The sequence below is a fragment of the Phodopus roborovskii genome, unplaced genomic scaffold (genome assembly GCF_943737965.1).
Source record: "Phodopus roborovskii unplaced genomic scaffold, PHOROB, whole genome shotgun sequence".
Classification (NCBI taxonomy): domain Eukaryota; kingdom Metazoa; phylum Chordata; class Mammalia; order Rodentia; family Cricetidae; genus Phodopus; species Phodopus roborovskii.
The window spans coordinates 11679735-11695693 of NW_026126648.1; the positions used below are offsets into that span (position 1 = coordinate 11679735).

At 46.2% G+C, this 15959-nt stretch overlaps 1 protein-coding gene across 1 annotated transcript in view; it reads left to right on the forward strand.

The window, feature by feature from the left end:
• Positions 1-15959, forward strand: part of Fam184b (family with sequence similarity 184 member B) — an 82282-nt gene that overhangs the window by 65995 nt on the left and 328 nt on the right. Inside the window, exons 9-15 of the mRNA XM_051174076.1 lie at positions 1965-2115; positions 3463-3626; positions 4962-5116; positions 7589-7735; positions 11315-11432; positions 12720-12824; positions 13815-14014. Of these exons, the coding sequence (XP_051030033.1) occupies positions 1965-2115; positions 3463-3626; positions 4962-5116; positions 7589-7735; positions 11315-11432; positions 12720-12824; positions 13815-14014 (1040 nt within the window). The remainder of the gene's footprint in view (positions 1-1964; positions 2116-3462; positions 3627-4961; positions 5117-7588; positions 7736-11314; positions 11433-12719; positions 12825-13814; positions 14015-15959) is intronic.

The following is a 15959-nucleotide window of genomic DNA, read 5'->3' on the forward strand; positions in this document are numbered from 1 at the left end:
TAACAATTCAATTTGTTAGGCAAAAGCTCCAGAGAGTGCCAGGAATGGAGGAGGGGACAGTCCCGCAGTAAAATGCATATCTGCTGTTCTGGAGTTTCTCATCCTGGAACCAAACCCCAAGACCCAGCTCAGCAGCAATTGTGAGCCCTTGTTAGCTCAATGACATGGCAGAGAGACCAGATATGCTATGCTTGTAGATTTGCCAGAATACTGGTGTTCTTGTTACCAGTTTTGAGAAGCCGGTAACAGATAGAATTGAATTTGAGTCTTTCATTCTCACTTTCTTCAGAAAGAAAACTCCAGGAGGGCATCGGGCTAACGTCCTAAAAACTATCATGCCTCGTCTCTAGCCAGCAGATCACATGGGGGGAAGGAGGAGGCGGGAAAGAGGCAATCATTCCAGAGCTCCGTCTTGCCTGTCCAGTCAGATGATGAGCCACATTTCTGGGACCTGTGGTGTGTGAGCTTCTGCTGTTATTGTCCCCTGCGCTCACCCCTCATTCTGTGGGTGTTTGGGCTCAAGTACTTTCTGGAAGGCTGGGTCAAGTTAGGTTTTACTAATATCAGCCTTGTATGTGTGCTGGTGAGAAACAACTCATAACAAACTTCTAACAGCGTGTATGCGATAAGCTGTTAATAGAATGTATGTGTAGCTTCCTGTCCATGAAATGAAATATAAATGTGTCATTATGATACAGAGTATGAAAGGACCCCATCCATCCCTTCTGTTCTCTGTCAGACATACAATGTAGGACATGAAAGTAGAAAGCGAGGAAGAATCAGTCCCCAGGGAGGAGAAAGTGGACATAAGACAGGGTAATGGAATACATGTGGCATGAAAATAAGAAAAAAGAACTACTCCGGTGCAGGAAAGGGACCAGCAGAAGCATGTGTGTATGAGGAAAACAGAACAAAATAGATGGGGCTGGAGATGTTTGCCCAGCTGATAAATGAAGGGCAATGTTCTTCTGTGCATATGTTTCTCTTATTGGTTAATGACTGATTGGCCAGACAGGAAGTGGAGTAGCTGGGCAAAATCAGGATAATAAGCAGGGACAAACAGCCTTTGGAGGCGTGGGTTCGAATCCCACTTCTGACACCAGATATTGCGGTAAATAAGGATCAGGATAAACAAATAGGCCAAATAGATGTTTATTCAGAGAAAAATAACTTACAACCTAGACAGATGAACACCAGAAAATTCAACCCGATCCTCTCCTGTCCGAGTCACGCCAGAAAGAGAGCGCCTTCCTGGCCCCCTCCGACCTCCTTCCTCCGGTCACCTCCCCCCATCGCTCCACCCCCCAATGGGCGTGGTCAGTGCTACAGAAGGATTATCTCACTACAGCTCTCTTCTCTGTGGAGACGTTGAACAGTCATCATGTAGCAGGCAAAGGAGTTGCAGGTCTGGCATTCTCTGGTAAGCCAGGACCACGTGGAAATACATTGATTAAATAGAAATGGGTTAATAATTAAGAAAGAAGCTCAAGCCATCAGCCAACAGGTTCGTAATTGATATAGCATCCGTGTGCTTCTTTGTGGCTGAGAAGGGCGGCAGGACCAGCCGGGACAAAGAATCTCACGTAAGCACAGTATCCACCTTACATGTTTAAAGCCCTGGGTTCAATCCCCAGCACTTCATAATTAGGGTGTCTGATGACGTACGCCTATAATCCGTTTGGAAGGTGGAGGCAGGAAGACTGATGACTCGGGGCCATCCTCAGCTACAAAGTGAGCTTTAGGCCAGCCTGAGCTACCTGAGATCCTGTCTCAAAAAAGGACAAGGAATTAAAAGAAAAAGGAGCCAAGTATAATGAACAAACACATGATAACTTTATCAGCTAGCTAAAAAAAAAAATTGCAAAGCATGTGGTCGGGGCATTAGTGTACCCCAGCCTAACAAGCCCACAAAAGAATCCTAAATAACCAGTTTCACGTCTCATTCCTTCTGCTTCTGCCCACAGACCACAGAGGAGCCACTGAAGAAGGAGTCCAGTCACTGCCTCCAGGTCCAACGCCAGGCACACCTGCCAGAGGTCCAGGTCCTAGAGAAGGCCAGGCAAGAGCTGCAAGAGGAACGTGAGCAGATGCAAGCCCAGCAACTTCTGCTGCTTGGTAAATACCCCACTGTCTACCCGGGACAGCCCAGCTACTTGCGTGCCCTACAAATGGAAACCAGTGGCAATTAGGGCACAGAGGCTGTGGCAACAATCCCAGATCCATTCCCCACTATCTCTGTTTGACCTGAGGGCACACGTGGGTGGAGCTTCTAGGCTGAATTCTCCTTTTCTGTAAAAATGTAGCTGTGATTGTCTCTACCTTGTAGGATCATTGTGTGGATTAAACAGTATGTTAAATATAACATGTCTAGCATGCAATATGAGTCCAGTGAACATAGACACTATGGTAATCACTCAGTAGAACTCAGATATGAGCCTTGGCACAGGTTTGCCTCAATTCTGTGGATCTCCATTCCAGGGATGTATGCAAATTGGGGGCGGGGCTCAGGTTCCCACCATCCACCTGACTTTTTTCTATCTGCCCTAGCATGAAATTTATCTCTGCTTCCATTTCAACATCAAAACCCACCCTCTCAGTGGTCTAGAAGTTAGCAGAGGCAGTTAAGATTTCTGGAATTAAACTAGGTTTCAAACTGAATTCCTGTATGCACTGGCTGCATAGCCTGGGCAGTCCATCATCTGTCCAATGGGGGCAACGGAAGGGGCTATAATGACTTTTGTGAGTCAACTTCTCCCTACAGGTTCTGGCTTTAGTCTGAATCTGCTGGATATAATAGTCTTCTGCCTCCACGACCCAGCCAAGAGCCTGTACCCATGGCTGGGAGAACTTGTGAATGTTGTTTCTTTAAAAACTGACATAATTCTGGGTGGTGGCGACGGCACATGCCTTTAATCCCAGCACTCAAGAGGCAGCAGTGGGTGGATCTCTGAGTTCAAGGCCAGCTCGGTCTACAAAGCTACACAGAGAAACCCTGTCTTGAAAAAAAAATATAACTGACATAGATATCAAGATTCCTGACTTGAGACCCTTGACTCCTATAGAAGTTCTTTGTTCGTCTTCTTTTGATTTCCTGACTTGGTTCCCAGGCCCAGTGTTGTCTCAGGATCTGGTCTAGACTGAGGTCAGCACACCCTAACCTGTTACTCCTCCCTAACCAGCCATCAGTAGCCACACAGGTAATTCAGAACAAAGAAGAAACACTTGAAACATTGAATTCGGCTCCACCATGTAATAGCTGTGAGCTTGGGGATGCTTACCCTTTCTCTTGCTTACAATAAAATGCAGCTGGTATGGGTAGGGTCAGGGGAATGGCGGGGTGGAGGGATTAAGCATACCATATAGGGTGGTTGCGGGGCATATCATGTGTCCCTTATATCATACTGTTGTTTCTGTGACCCTGGAGTACGTTTAGGAATGATATCTCGCTGTTCTTCCTTCCAGAATCCCTGAAGCAGGAGCTGACAGAGCAGCGAGCTGCCTGCTCTGAGCATCTGAAGGCCCTGGAGATGCTACAGAATGAGCAAAGGGCCGTGGACCCTTTGGGGAAGTGGCAGGCCATCAATCAGTGTTCAGGGGATGGCACAGACCACACCTTTATTACAGAGGTCAGTGCCTTGCCCCTGTCCACACCATGTTCCTTCTAAGACAGCATTAGACTCACAGAGAACAGCCTCATACGTGTGGGCTTGGGAGCGCGATCTCTGACCTGCTGGGAATGGCAAGAGCCTGCTCCTCACCCCCAGAAACACTTGATCTGCAGGCTCCCATCTTTGAAAAGCAGAAAGCAGATCTGAAGTGTTTCAGGTTACTTATAGCTGTTCTTACCTCTTAGCCCTCCCTGTAGCTAGCTAGTCTGGCTCACCCTTCCAATCTGTGGCAGAAATATCTCAGAACACTCCCCAGACAAAATCCCTATTTAGAGCCCAGGGTTCTCTCCTTCATGTCCCTGCTCAGGCTTTGCCCATCAGCCCCTTCCATGCACATCCCTAATTCCTACTCTAGTTGGCATCACCTTGCGACAGTTTTAGCCTCCAGCTTCAGGTACTGAGGTAACTCATGGCACGAGTCTGTGGCTGTCAGTGGAATAAGCTCCTGATGCCACAATGTGTCATGGAGAAACCTCCTCCAGCACTGGTTACAAACTGCATCTGCAGCCCTGTTCTCTCTTGGCCTCCTGACATGGGCACCCTGCCTTTGCCTCCTTGTGATGCTCCCCTGCTTGATGTCCAGAGGGCTCCACACTAGGGTCTCTGTTCACCTAGACCTTCCACACGCAGAGCTCCTGGGGAACTGAGTGTTGGCATAGCACAGCTGACACTGGGACCTCCCGATCATCAGGACGATGACTGCGGGGAAGTGGCAAGGTGAAAGCATGCAAGAGCTTAGAACGGGTGCTGTGTGTGGATTATCTGATCTCTTATTAAACTTTCAGAGGATGAGACTGCACGGGAGCCCTTCATCGGGAACCTGATTCAGCTTTGACCGTTAGCAGCACCTCTGTAACTGACATTCCTCTCCCTCCTGCCAGTTCCAGAACAACCACTCAGAGGCTCAATGTTAATTACAAACTGCTCGGTCTATTAGCTCAGGCTTATTATTGGCCAGCTCTTACACCTAAATTAACCCGTTTCTATTAGTCTATGTTTTACCACAAGGCTGTGGCTTGTACCTCACATCTTGCTTCCCAGGTGGCTGCTGGCATCTCTCTGACTCTACAGTTTTTTACCCCTGTATCTCTGCTTGGATTTCCTACCTGGTTCTATTCTGCCTGGCTGTTGGCCAAATCATCTTGTCTATTAACTAATTGTAATAAAAGATATCCACAGCATACAGAAAGACAGCCCACATTACACCTTCAAGTCCCTAGCTCTGAGCTGGCCTTGGTACCTACTGGAAAAAATAAAATTTTAAAACGTCTCTATTTGCTGCCTTTCCCTCAGGGTGTGGATGTTACAGGGCCTCCTGGCTCTGTGCCCTGCACTGTAGAGAAAGGGCTCCTGGAGGAGAATGCTCAGCTCCAAGACACTATACTACGCCTGCGCGCGGAAGTGGAACAGCACCTTCAGGAGGCGCTGCAGCTGCGTGAGCAGCACCGGTGAGTCTGCTCCCCCTCCCCCCCCCCCCCCGCCCCACTTCCATTCTGTCCCTTCCCCACACTCCTCCTGCCTCTCATTCCCCTCTTCCCCCCCCCCCCCCCGCCATTGCTTGGAGCCTCTGAGATCTAAAACAGGACTCTCTTCTCCCCTCAAGTCTTCTTAGACCTAGAATCAGACCCAGAAGAGTCAATGAAATGCAGTATTCAGGCAGTGCTGTGCATGCTATACTAGCAATGGCTGCATCTTGACAAAGGGGCAACACCATCAAGGGTCAGGGGCTCAGTGCAGGAATACGCAGGCAGGAAGCTTGCCCTCCTCCCGCCCACACACACACACACCAAGCACGGAGGAAGCACCAGGCTGGGTGAGTTTCCTGCTTTGTAGGAAGGTTTATAATACAAATTCGGTATTGAATAGGACTTCTTAGGGTATCTGTTTCATTAGGAGAAAGTGTTGTCAGTTTGTTTTTGTCGAGGAGTTTGTGAGCTTCGTCTGTTTTTGAGTGTTTCACAATTTTTCCTGTGTCATCTTCATAAACAGCGGATCTGCTTTCCTCTGATTATTTTCACTTGTGTTTTGTGAACCCTCCCGGGCCAGGCCTTCCTGCTTTGGTTGTCCTTGGCCATTTAGCTTTTAAAGCACTTCTTTACAAGAGAGAGGGGAGACGGCTCAGGGATCACATAGCTTGCTCTGCCTCGCACTACAGGTGTGAAGAGACGCTGGTGTTTGCACTTTGGTCAACAATTGTTAACTTTCCTTTTCGTGCATAACCTTCACCAAATTTTTTAATCCAGAGGCCTCAGTTGCCCAGAGCATCAGGCATGGCAAAGCCCAGCACACGAGTAGAGGAGAAAATCAATGGAAAGAAAAGAGATGCTACATACATGTAATGCAGTTAGGAAGTAGAGGTGGAGGAATCTTGAGTTCAATGCCAGCAGAAACCTTTCTGACTCTCCCCTGACACCTCCAGAAGGGATTCCATGTCAGGCATTTAGAACAAGATCAGACACATAGCACTGATTTAAAAGGGGGGTCCGTTGTTAAAATTCATAAAATTGAGCTTAGACCTAGGCTCTGAGCATGTAGCCAGTGGTGGAGCAGTTTAGTACTGCAGACAAGAAGAACCTGCACTTTATTACACATGGAGACATGTGTGGACGTGCACTACTCTGAACACTTTACTAAACGCATCCACAGATCCAGGGGAGTTGAGATGGAGCCTGAGAATTCGCCTCTGGATTAGAATTAGACATAGTCTGTGTGTCTGAAAACTTCCCAGGAGACGCTGGAGTTGTGACCTCCGAACTTGGGAGACTGGGGCAGGATTGCCAAGAGTTTGGGCGAGCCTGGGCTACATAGTGAGCTCCGGGCAGAGTGAACTGCAGAGTAAGGCCCCGTCTCAGACAATACAAAACAACCAATGAGAGGGTGGGTACCCTTTAGTGGGATGGCCCTGGGTACTGGTCTCTCAGGCAGAGAACCCTACAAACCCCATGTTTAATAAATCTGCTCTGGGTCCCACCCCAATTACAGAAAAGCTGAGCAAGGACCTAGAACCCTGGATACTGAAGAGATCTTAAGTAGCCATAACGCCCACCGATGGCGAAGGGAGCCGACCACAGCAAAACATACCCTCACCACCCTGTGCACTCACTCATATTGTTCAAAAATGACTCAATGGCCATCTATCTGGGGTCATGGGGTGAACCTTTCAGGTGAACCTGAGATAGGAGTTCATCTAGGAAGAGCCAGGAGCCATCTGGCTGAGATGGAACAACATAGATCAAGAACTGTACCATGTGACCCTAGCTGAGTCTTTCTTCTAGTGAGGAAAGCAATGATCCCTCATGAGGGAATAAAAAGCAACCACATAAAAAAATGTACGTGTACTTCCTGAAAGTGGACCCAGCTTGGCCCATTAGAATCCTCCTCTAGGTTAAGAACAGTGATAGCTTGTGGTTGAAAGGGGCTTTGTGCCATGGACTACCCCAGGTATATATGAGCTCAATTTCTCCTTGCAATGACCCTGTAAGGTAGGTACCGCATCACTTCAGTCTAACAGAAGAGGACCAGGGTCACGCAGTTAAAAATAGCGGAAGCCAAGAACTTCAGCAGCCTGGCGGTAGCCACTATCCCTTTCACCTTTCTGGAAAGCCTGGAGAGTGTTCTCCTGGGCTTCAGAGTTCTAGGCCTGAGAGAATGCTACCTCTGCTTCGGGGACGGGGTGCAGGGGAGGGGGTTATATTCTGGGGCTCCCCCCAGGTCTCTTTTCCTTCATCCAAGGAAGGCAGCTCTTTTGATGCTGATGCTGGAGTGGGAAGAGCCCAAGAAGGGTTCCCATGGTGAACCCTTGGATACGACCTAGTTCAGGGCCTTTAAAAATAGGCCACCAAATGGAGGAATGAACCCCAAAGTCCAAGGGCTCAGGCTTAGCGCCTGGGTGACCCTGGCTATGCTTCCATCCATCACAGGTTGCTGGAGGAGAACCAGAAAGCCCAGAGAGCCATGGAGGTGGAAGCTGTCCACCAGGAGCACCGGAAGGAGATGCAGGCCATGGTGGCAGACTTCAGTGGTGCCCAGGCCCGGCTCCAGGCCAGGCTGACTGCTCTGGAAGCTGAGTGAGCAAAGTTTTGGGATCGGGTGGGGAGGGTCTAGCAGGTTATGATTTGGGGAAGTGACCAACTCATCTTAGTGTTCCAAGGCTTCATGGCTTTAAAACCTAGACATTCCCTGGATTCCGGAAGCTCTTCATTTCCACACAAATGAGGATGGTTGGCCATCCCTCATTTTATTTTATTTTTCTCGTTCTTATAGTTATTTGAAAATTTCATCAATGTGTTTTGACCATATTCATTCCCATCAAGTATAATATTCTTGAACGTGTGGCCATCCACTGGAGGGGCACGGGTCACATACCAGGGGCTATACTCATAAAGAAAATGACTTCCCATCCTAGAGCTACCATTGCCATCAGCCCCTCAGCTACGTGTGGGAATTTGTGTCCACCTCCCATCTCCATGCTGGGATTTTGTCTATCTTGAGTTTGTACAGATCTCATGCATCGTACATGCTGTCACTACCATTGTGAGTTTATATGTGACACTGCTTTGCTGTGTCATAATCATAACAGTTTTTTTTTCTTACCAACTGTGGCACTTACAGTCTGTCTGCCCCCTCTTCTGTGATGATTCCTGAGGAGGGGAGTATATTCCTGAGAGTACTCTCTCTCTCTCCCCCTCCCTCTCTCTCTCTCTCTCTCTTCTCTCTCTCCCTCTCTTTCCCTGTTTGTCTCTCTCCCTCTGTCTCTTTCTGTCTTGCTCATTCACTCTTGCTCTCTGTCTTCCTTTAACTGAAAATAGGTTTTTTTTTGCATACTATGTATTATTAGTTTTCCTGCCCTCTACTGTTCCCAGTTCCTCCTACCATCCTCCCCTACCCAGACCCATCCACTTCCTGTCTCTCATTAGAAAGCAGACAGACTTGCAAGGGTTAATAATAAAATATAGTGTGAGAAGATAAGACGAAGTCTTACCACACTGAAATAGGACAAAGCAAACAAACAGAAGTAAAAGTACCTAAGAAAAGGCATAAGAAATAGAAATAGACACTGCGACCCATGCATTCTCATACTCAGGAAGTCCATAAAACCCTAAACCGCAAGCCAGAATATATATATATATATATATGCAAAGGGCCTATGTGGTAAAACGAGAGAGAGAGAGAAAATATATGTAGGTGAAATAAAAATTAAAACTAAGATAGGGAAATAACAAGGAAGTGTTCTGACATGACATTATGAGACAAGGCACCTCCAAAGATGCTGTTGAGTGTGTTTTCTGTTGGCCATTTACTGCTGGGCATGTGGCCTTCCATTAAGAGGAGTTTGTTTCCCCAGTGAGACTCCCTTGGAGAAAACTAAAGTTTCATTTGCAAATGGTTATCAGTCGGAGATAGCCTTTGCGTTAGGAATGGGAATATGTGCCTATTCCTCCTTTCAGTCTAGGACACCGTCTGGTGCAGTGTTGTGTAGGCCATGCATATGCTCCTCAGTCTCTGTGAGTTCATGTGAGCATAGATCCTGTTGATTTAGAGATCATTGTTTACCTGGTGTCTTCCATCCCCCTGCTTTGAGCCTTCTCCTCTGCAGATTTCCCGAAGCCAGGAGGGGATTTGATGAAGGCATCATATTTAGGGGTGAGGGTTCAAAGTTCTCTCACTCCCTGAATAATATCTGTCTGTGCCTCTTTGCATTTGTTTCCATCTACTATAGAAGGAAGCTTCTCTGATGATGGCTGAGCAAGACACAGATATATGAGTATAGTAAAATGTCATTAGGAGTCATTTTATTGATGCTTTTTGCCTCTTTCTCTCTCTCTCTCTTTTTCTTCCTTCCTTTCTGTCTTTCTTTGGAATAGTAGTATTTGTTTTAACCTGGGTCCCTGAGCAATCTAGTCTTTTTTTTTTTAAATAGTTTTATTGATTCTTTGGTAATTTCACATTATGCATTCCAGTCATCTGAGCAATCTAGTCTTATGCCCTTAGTTACACTGCAGTGTTGGGGATGGGTTCCATCTCATGATGTGGGCCTTAAGTCAAATCAGGTATTGATTGACTATTCTTAAAAGCTCTGTGCCATCATTGCCTTAGCATATCTTGCAGGCAGGACACTATTGTGGAGTGAAGGATTTGTGACTGGGTTGGTGTTTATTCTTTTCCTTTGATGGCATGCAGAGTAGCTTCCTATACCAAAGACACTAGCAAGTAGGAGTGAAGGCTCTATGTGTGCACCAGCTCAACATCTCCATGGTCAGTGACTTGTGTAGGTGTTGACCTCAGCAATGGGGCTCTGCCATCAATCAGTTTGTGGAGAACAACTATATAGCAGTCTGTTATTCTCTGCACTTTGACTAGTTAATTGCCGTTTCCTGCAAACAGAAGCTTCTCTATGTGAGTTGGGGAATGCATTAATCTGAGATGTATTTTTATTTATTTGTTTATGTAAATGCACTCTCCACGTGTGGCAGTACCCTGGAGGGCCAAACAGAGCTTTCTTCTAGTTTCTGAGTGATAGTGAAGCTAAAAGAAGGAATGATTGACAGGGAAACCAGTCAGGATGTGAGGCAGAGGTCCTGGCTGACAGGTAACCTCTTCCCCGTGGTTATGTAGCAGGAAGTGAGTTTCAGAGCCTGTGCTCTTAAAAACCAGTCTTGACTGAAAACACTTGTAGTATGTCTTACCCAGAGCCACAGGCCTGTTCATCCTCAAGAGGGAGCTGGGTCAAGAGGATTGCAATTCCAAAGCCAGCAAGGGCTGTGGAATGAGTTCATGGCTGGCAAGGGCAATGTAGTGAGATCGTATCTCAGAACTTAAAAAAAGAATTGGGGAGATACCTCAGTGCCTGTTCGTGATGTTCACTCCTCAGTACTGAAAGAAAAGCTTCATGAACTGTATCAACCAATTCCCATCCAGTGGGCTCTTGCCATGGGCCCATCAGTCTTGTGCATGCCAGTCTTTACCTCACTGGCTCTTCACGGCCAACCACTGTTTCATGCTCACTTTAAAAAGGAAGGAGCTCCTGGGAGTAGTAGCACATGAATGCAGAGACAGGTTGATTTCTGTGAGTTTCAGGATAGCCTGGTCTATACGATGAGGCCAACCTGGACTACATAGTGAGACCCCGTCTCAACAGAACGACCACCTTCCTCTCCCCCAAAAGAGGAAAGGATGTTGGCTCCAGAAATGGTGTAATCAATGAGGCAAATAACTAGAAAGCACCAGATTCAGGAGGAGAAGAGGGGTGGGGTATTCTCACTCTGAAGCCCTCATTTGCTATCAGTGGTCCTCAGCACTGTCTCTCAGCATCACCATCCCTGGCCTACTTCCTTTATGGTGGTATCTCAAAGGGCTTCTTGACTCTAAGGACAACTCAGGCTGCACTCTATGTTCCCATCAGGTAGGGTAAGAGCCTCATGGGCATCAGGGGACCCAGCAGGCTTGGGTGGGGCAGGAGTCCTGTCCCAGAACCATGCCTGGTGCCAGGCATGCAGAATCTATGTTCATACCCTGTAGTTCTGAAGGTGTGGGAGAACTGACAGGAACCGGATCAGGAGTAGGTCCTGGGTGGCCATGCTGAGCACAGTCTCCAGCCTGCCTGCTGAGAAACCTCTGTCAAAGGACTAACTACCTACTCTGAACAGGCTGAAAGATTCTGGAGAGAAGCCAGGGAAAGGATCTTCACGGCCTGAGGACCTGCAGCTCATAGGCCGCCTGCAGACACGTCTGAAGGAGAGAGAGGACATGATCAGGCAGCTCACGGTGAGGCCCAGGTCAGAAGGGGTGGTACTGCCCAGCACACACCGTAAGAGTGCTTGCTTTGGACACAGCATTTCTGTAGCTGCCTGAAATGTTGCCCATCGACCCTTTGTTATTTCCCCCGATTACTAAGAAGTACTCATAAAAAAAAAAAAAAAAGTACAAGCAAAGAAAACAGCATTTATTTGATGTTGACTCTGTTTTTTAACCTACAAAATTTGATAAAAATCCATTCACTTACCTTGGAATTTCAATAGAATCACTCAAATTTACCATTGCTGAACTTCCTTTTGTAAGAAAAACCACCCGTTTTCTAGTAGCAAACCCATTCCCTACACCTTTTGAAGAATTATTTCCAACTTCTTTGATTTTGTACTTCAAAATCATCAAGACTTGATTCTTTCTTCTTTAGGGACCTCCCTCCCCTTCGTCTGTTTTTGACTCAGAATTATGTTAATAGGAATAACTACTAACTTGTTAAGTATAGGAAGGTATTATGGTATAATTGTTTTTTAATTCAATTATCTGTTATTTATTTATCTATTTATATTTAGGTGTGTATGTGTGCATGCCACGTGTATACAGGTCCCTTTGGAAGCCAGAATAGGGTGTCAGATCCCCTGGAGCTGGAGTTACTGGCTTTGTGAACTGCCTGATTATAGGCACTAGAGCTGCTCCTCCTCTGGAAGAGCAGTAAGTACTCTTGACCACCGAGCCATCTCCAGGCCAGTTACGATTATCTTTAAATAACAGTCACTCGGGTTAAGAACATTCGTTGCTCTCGCAGAAGGCTCAGGCTCAGTTCCCAGCACCCACATGTAGTGTTTCAGTCCTTAGCACCACACAAACCAAGTGTAGTCGCACATGCCTGAAACTTAGGAGTCAGAAACAGGTTGGAAGTTCAAGGCCATGCTCCTCCTTGGCTGAATAGTTATGTTTGAGGCCGCCTTGAAGAACATGAGACTGTGTTTCAAACAAAGGCAAGGGAGAGAAAGGTTGAAATTGAGTTGATTATGGGGAGGAGTGTTCATTGCTTAATCACTGTAACGTTTGGACTAGACTTTACTTTCAGATGCTCATATAGTTAGTTTTTTCCTTGCAAAGGCAGCTTGTTCTTCCCTTCACTGGTGATATGAAGCCCCAAGGTGAAGGTACTTCCTAGGTGACTGGCTGCTCATTGCCACTCACCTACCCTCTTCTCCAGGGCTTTCCTTCTACCCTTCTACTATCTGGACAAAACCGGTAGCACATGCCTAAGCTCTCTAAGATCTGGTTGCATTGATTTTCCAGGAAGAGAGAAGATTTCACTACTCAGCGTTCCCCAGTGCAATGTCCCATCGGAATCGGTCCTTCTCTTTCAATCCTCACCCGGGATACTTGACCCCTTCCATGAAGGTAAATCCGTTTTAACAGCCCACACAATCTGCAGGCTTCTTTTCTTCTCAAATGGCTGTAGCACATTGATAGGCTGGCGAGTATCAGTGGAATCGTCGCTAGGAAAATCCCACAGGAAGGGGTCTAAAATGCTAGCAAACAGTACTGGGAGATTATGTGGCTTGTACTTTCTATGGACCTTTGTGTTTTCTAAAACAAATATGTGTCACTATTAATATTCCATGTAGATGATGGGAGACAAGGATAATAGTAAGAATACTCCATTACTCCTCTCTCTCTCTCTCATTGTGGATTTGTAATGTTGAGCATTTTCACAAATCTCTCATTTACTACAGGATCCCTGAAAGTTGAAAAGAATCAGCATTTCATAACTCACAGAGTAACAAACCTAGACTGAGTGGACCTGACAAGATCTCATTTGTGGTTAACTTATCCTCGATTGTAGCAATGTAACTTGCACTCTAGAGGTTAATGAAGATGAAGTTGAAGATGAGGCAGGGCCAGTCCCTTCTACTATATGGCCTCTAAATATTTTTAAAATGATAAAGCATGTCTTTCCCCAAGTCTTGGATAGAGATCATAGACCTGTGGGGTTTTTTAAGGATGAAAAATAAAGATTGGAGAAAACATAGTTTGAAGGGATGGAGTCATAGTTCAGTGGAAGGGCTTTGGCATGCTAGAAGCCCTGGGTCTCAGCCCCAGCACTGCAATCAAATCATCAGTTAAATTTTTTAAACAATGAGGCATGGTTTCACTATGTAGCTCTGGCTGGTCTGGAACTCACTGTGTAGATCAAGCTGACCTTGAACTCACAGAGACCTGCCTGCCTCTGTTTCCTGCATGTTGAGATTATTAAAGGCATAGGTAATATGCCTGGCCCTCCAAACAGTTTTTTTAAGTAATATATAAGTATATCAATATTACCTCTTTTCCTTGTTGTTTGGCACTAACTAACTGGGTGGCACTAACAACTTTCTTCTAACACAACAGAAAAAGAAGATGGAGGAAGTGCCCAGCCGAGTGGTCAGTGTGCCAAACCTTGCATCCTATGCGAAGAACTTTCTGAGTGGAGATCTGAGCTCCAGGATCAATGCCCCTCCCATAACAAAATCACCCAGCCTGGATCCAAGCCCCAGCTGTGGCCAGCCTTACAAACCCACCCAGCTACTTGATGGGAAAACTGCCACAAGGTAGGTGTGTGCGTGTGTGCGTGCGTGCGTGCGTGTGTGTGTGTGTGTGTGTGTGTGTGTGTGTGTGTGTGTGTTTTGGGGGGAGAAAGGGTCTAAAGGTGTTACTTGTTACTCAAAGGACAGGAAAGAAATCAGTGTCTTCTCAGATACCTGCTAAGTATCTGGCATCTGATCTAAAGAGTAGGAGTCCAATTGGACAATGACACTCTAGTCAAATGGGAACACTGATGATAGAAAGAAACTGTTGGGTTTTTTTTTTTTTTTTTAATTTTGGTGCCAGATTTTAGAAGGCCTAATTTTTATGGAATCATTTAATTTAAAGTCTGTATTGGAAATACATTATTTTTTTTCTTGGCCGTGTGGCCTTGGACATGTGACCTCTACCATTCCCTGTATTTCTATCTTTAAAATGAATTCAGCACCTACCTGACCAAATTGGTGTGACTAAAGGAATTATTCCATAAGATATTCTCACCCTCGGACCTGATACAGAAGTGTGCTGTAAGGAGTATGGTTTTTCCGCCCACCGCCTGGTCATGTCCCGCTGCCGCGCCAGCCCCAAATAACACACTGAGACTCTGTATTAGATATAATTCTGTTGGCCAGTTACTTGTTTTTTTTTTTTATCAGCTAGTTCTGTCTTAATTATTAACCCATTTCTATGTATTTCCACATGGTCTCCTTACCGGGGAGTGCGGCATGTGTCTGGTCTCCCTGGTCTCTCCATCTTGGCTCTCCTTACCACTTCCTCTTTCCTCCTTGTCTCCTAGTCCCTCCTATCTTCCTTTCCTATTGGCCAACAGTGCTTTATTCATTAACCAGTATGAGAAACATTTACAGAATGGCATCTCCCATCAGTGTGCACCTTAGCTAAGGCTACTTTTTAGTGTGGATGGCATTACTGAGGCAGTTGCAGCCTTTCTCCATATCTGGGTGAGTGTGGGCAAGCTCTCTGTTGCACCTTCCTCATCTTCCAGAGGCCTGTGGGTTCACCTTTGTTCACTATTTCCCTCCTTATCAAGCCTTCCTTTCAAAGGGCATCCTTTAAATTCGGAGCTTGAGGTTTGCATTTGGAAAGGACCTCCTCTAAAATGCTGTGGTCCTAGAATCTCCCTGCATGCCAGCCTGACCATGGCAGTCTAGACTGGAGGGGATGTGGAGACCTGACTTGAGCCTGGGCTAACTTGCCACCCTGAATGAGTGTAGCCCCTTTGGGTCCTGCCTGAGGAAAAAGGTCTAGCACAGAGCATGCCAGTTTTCCAGCTCCTGACTCTCAATGGTGGGCACCTCTTTCTCAAGCTATTTTCTTTATTTCTTTTAATTACAGCACTTGTGGGCCAAGTGTGGTGGCACATGCCTTTAATCCCACCCAGCATTCTGGAGGCAGAGGCAGGTGAATCTCCATAAGTTCTAGGCCAGCACCGTCTATGTAATAAGTCTGGAACAGCCAGGGCTACAGATCCTCGGAGAATTTACATTATTTACTGGAGGGGGGTGGCACCTGCGATTGTACAACTTCCGGAAGTCTGTTCTCTCTTTTTACTATGTGGGTTCCAGGAATCAAACTTGGGTCCTCAGGCTTGTCAGGCTGTTTTAAATGAAGCTTCACAAACAAAGACTACTTAGCCAGGTGACAGTTTCATTCCCTGCTCTTTCTTCTTTTTGATTACGGCGAATTTCACAGCCTCATTAAGATGTTCACAACTAATATTCTACAGAAGGCTCATGTTGGAACACTGTTTTTTTTTTTTTTTAAGTTTTTAAAGTTGAGCCATCTGGTATGTGTCTCAAATATGATAACGAATGCTTCACAATGTATCTCTTTAGTACCATGCTTCACAATGTATCTCTTTAGTACCATAACCATGGAGTCATCAGTGAAAGAATGGAGAGCAGTTGAAACAAGAACTAGACACTCCCTTCCACTCATCCTTCACAACACATT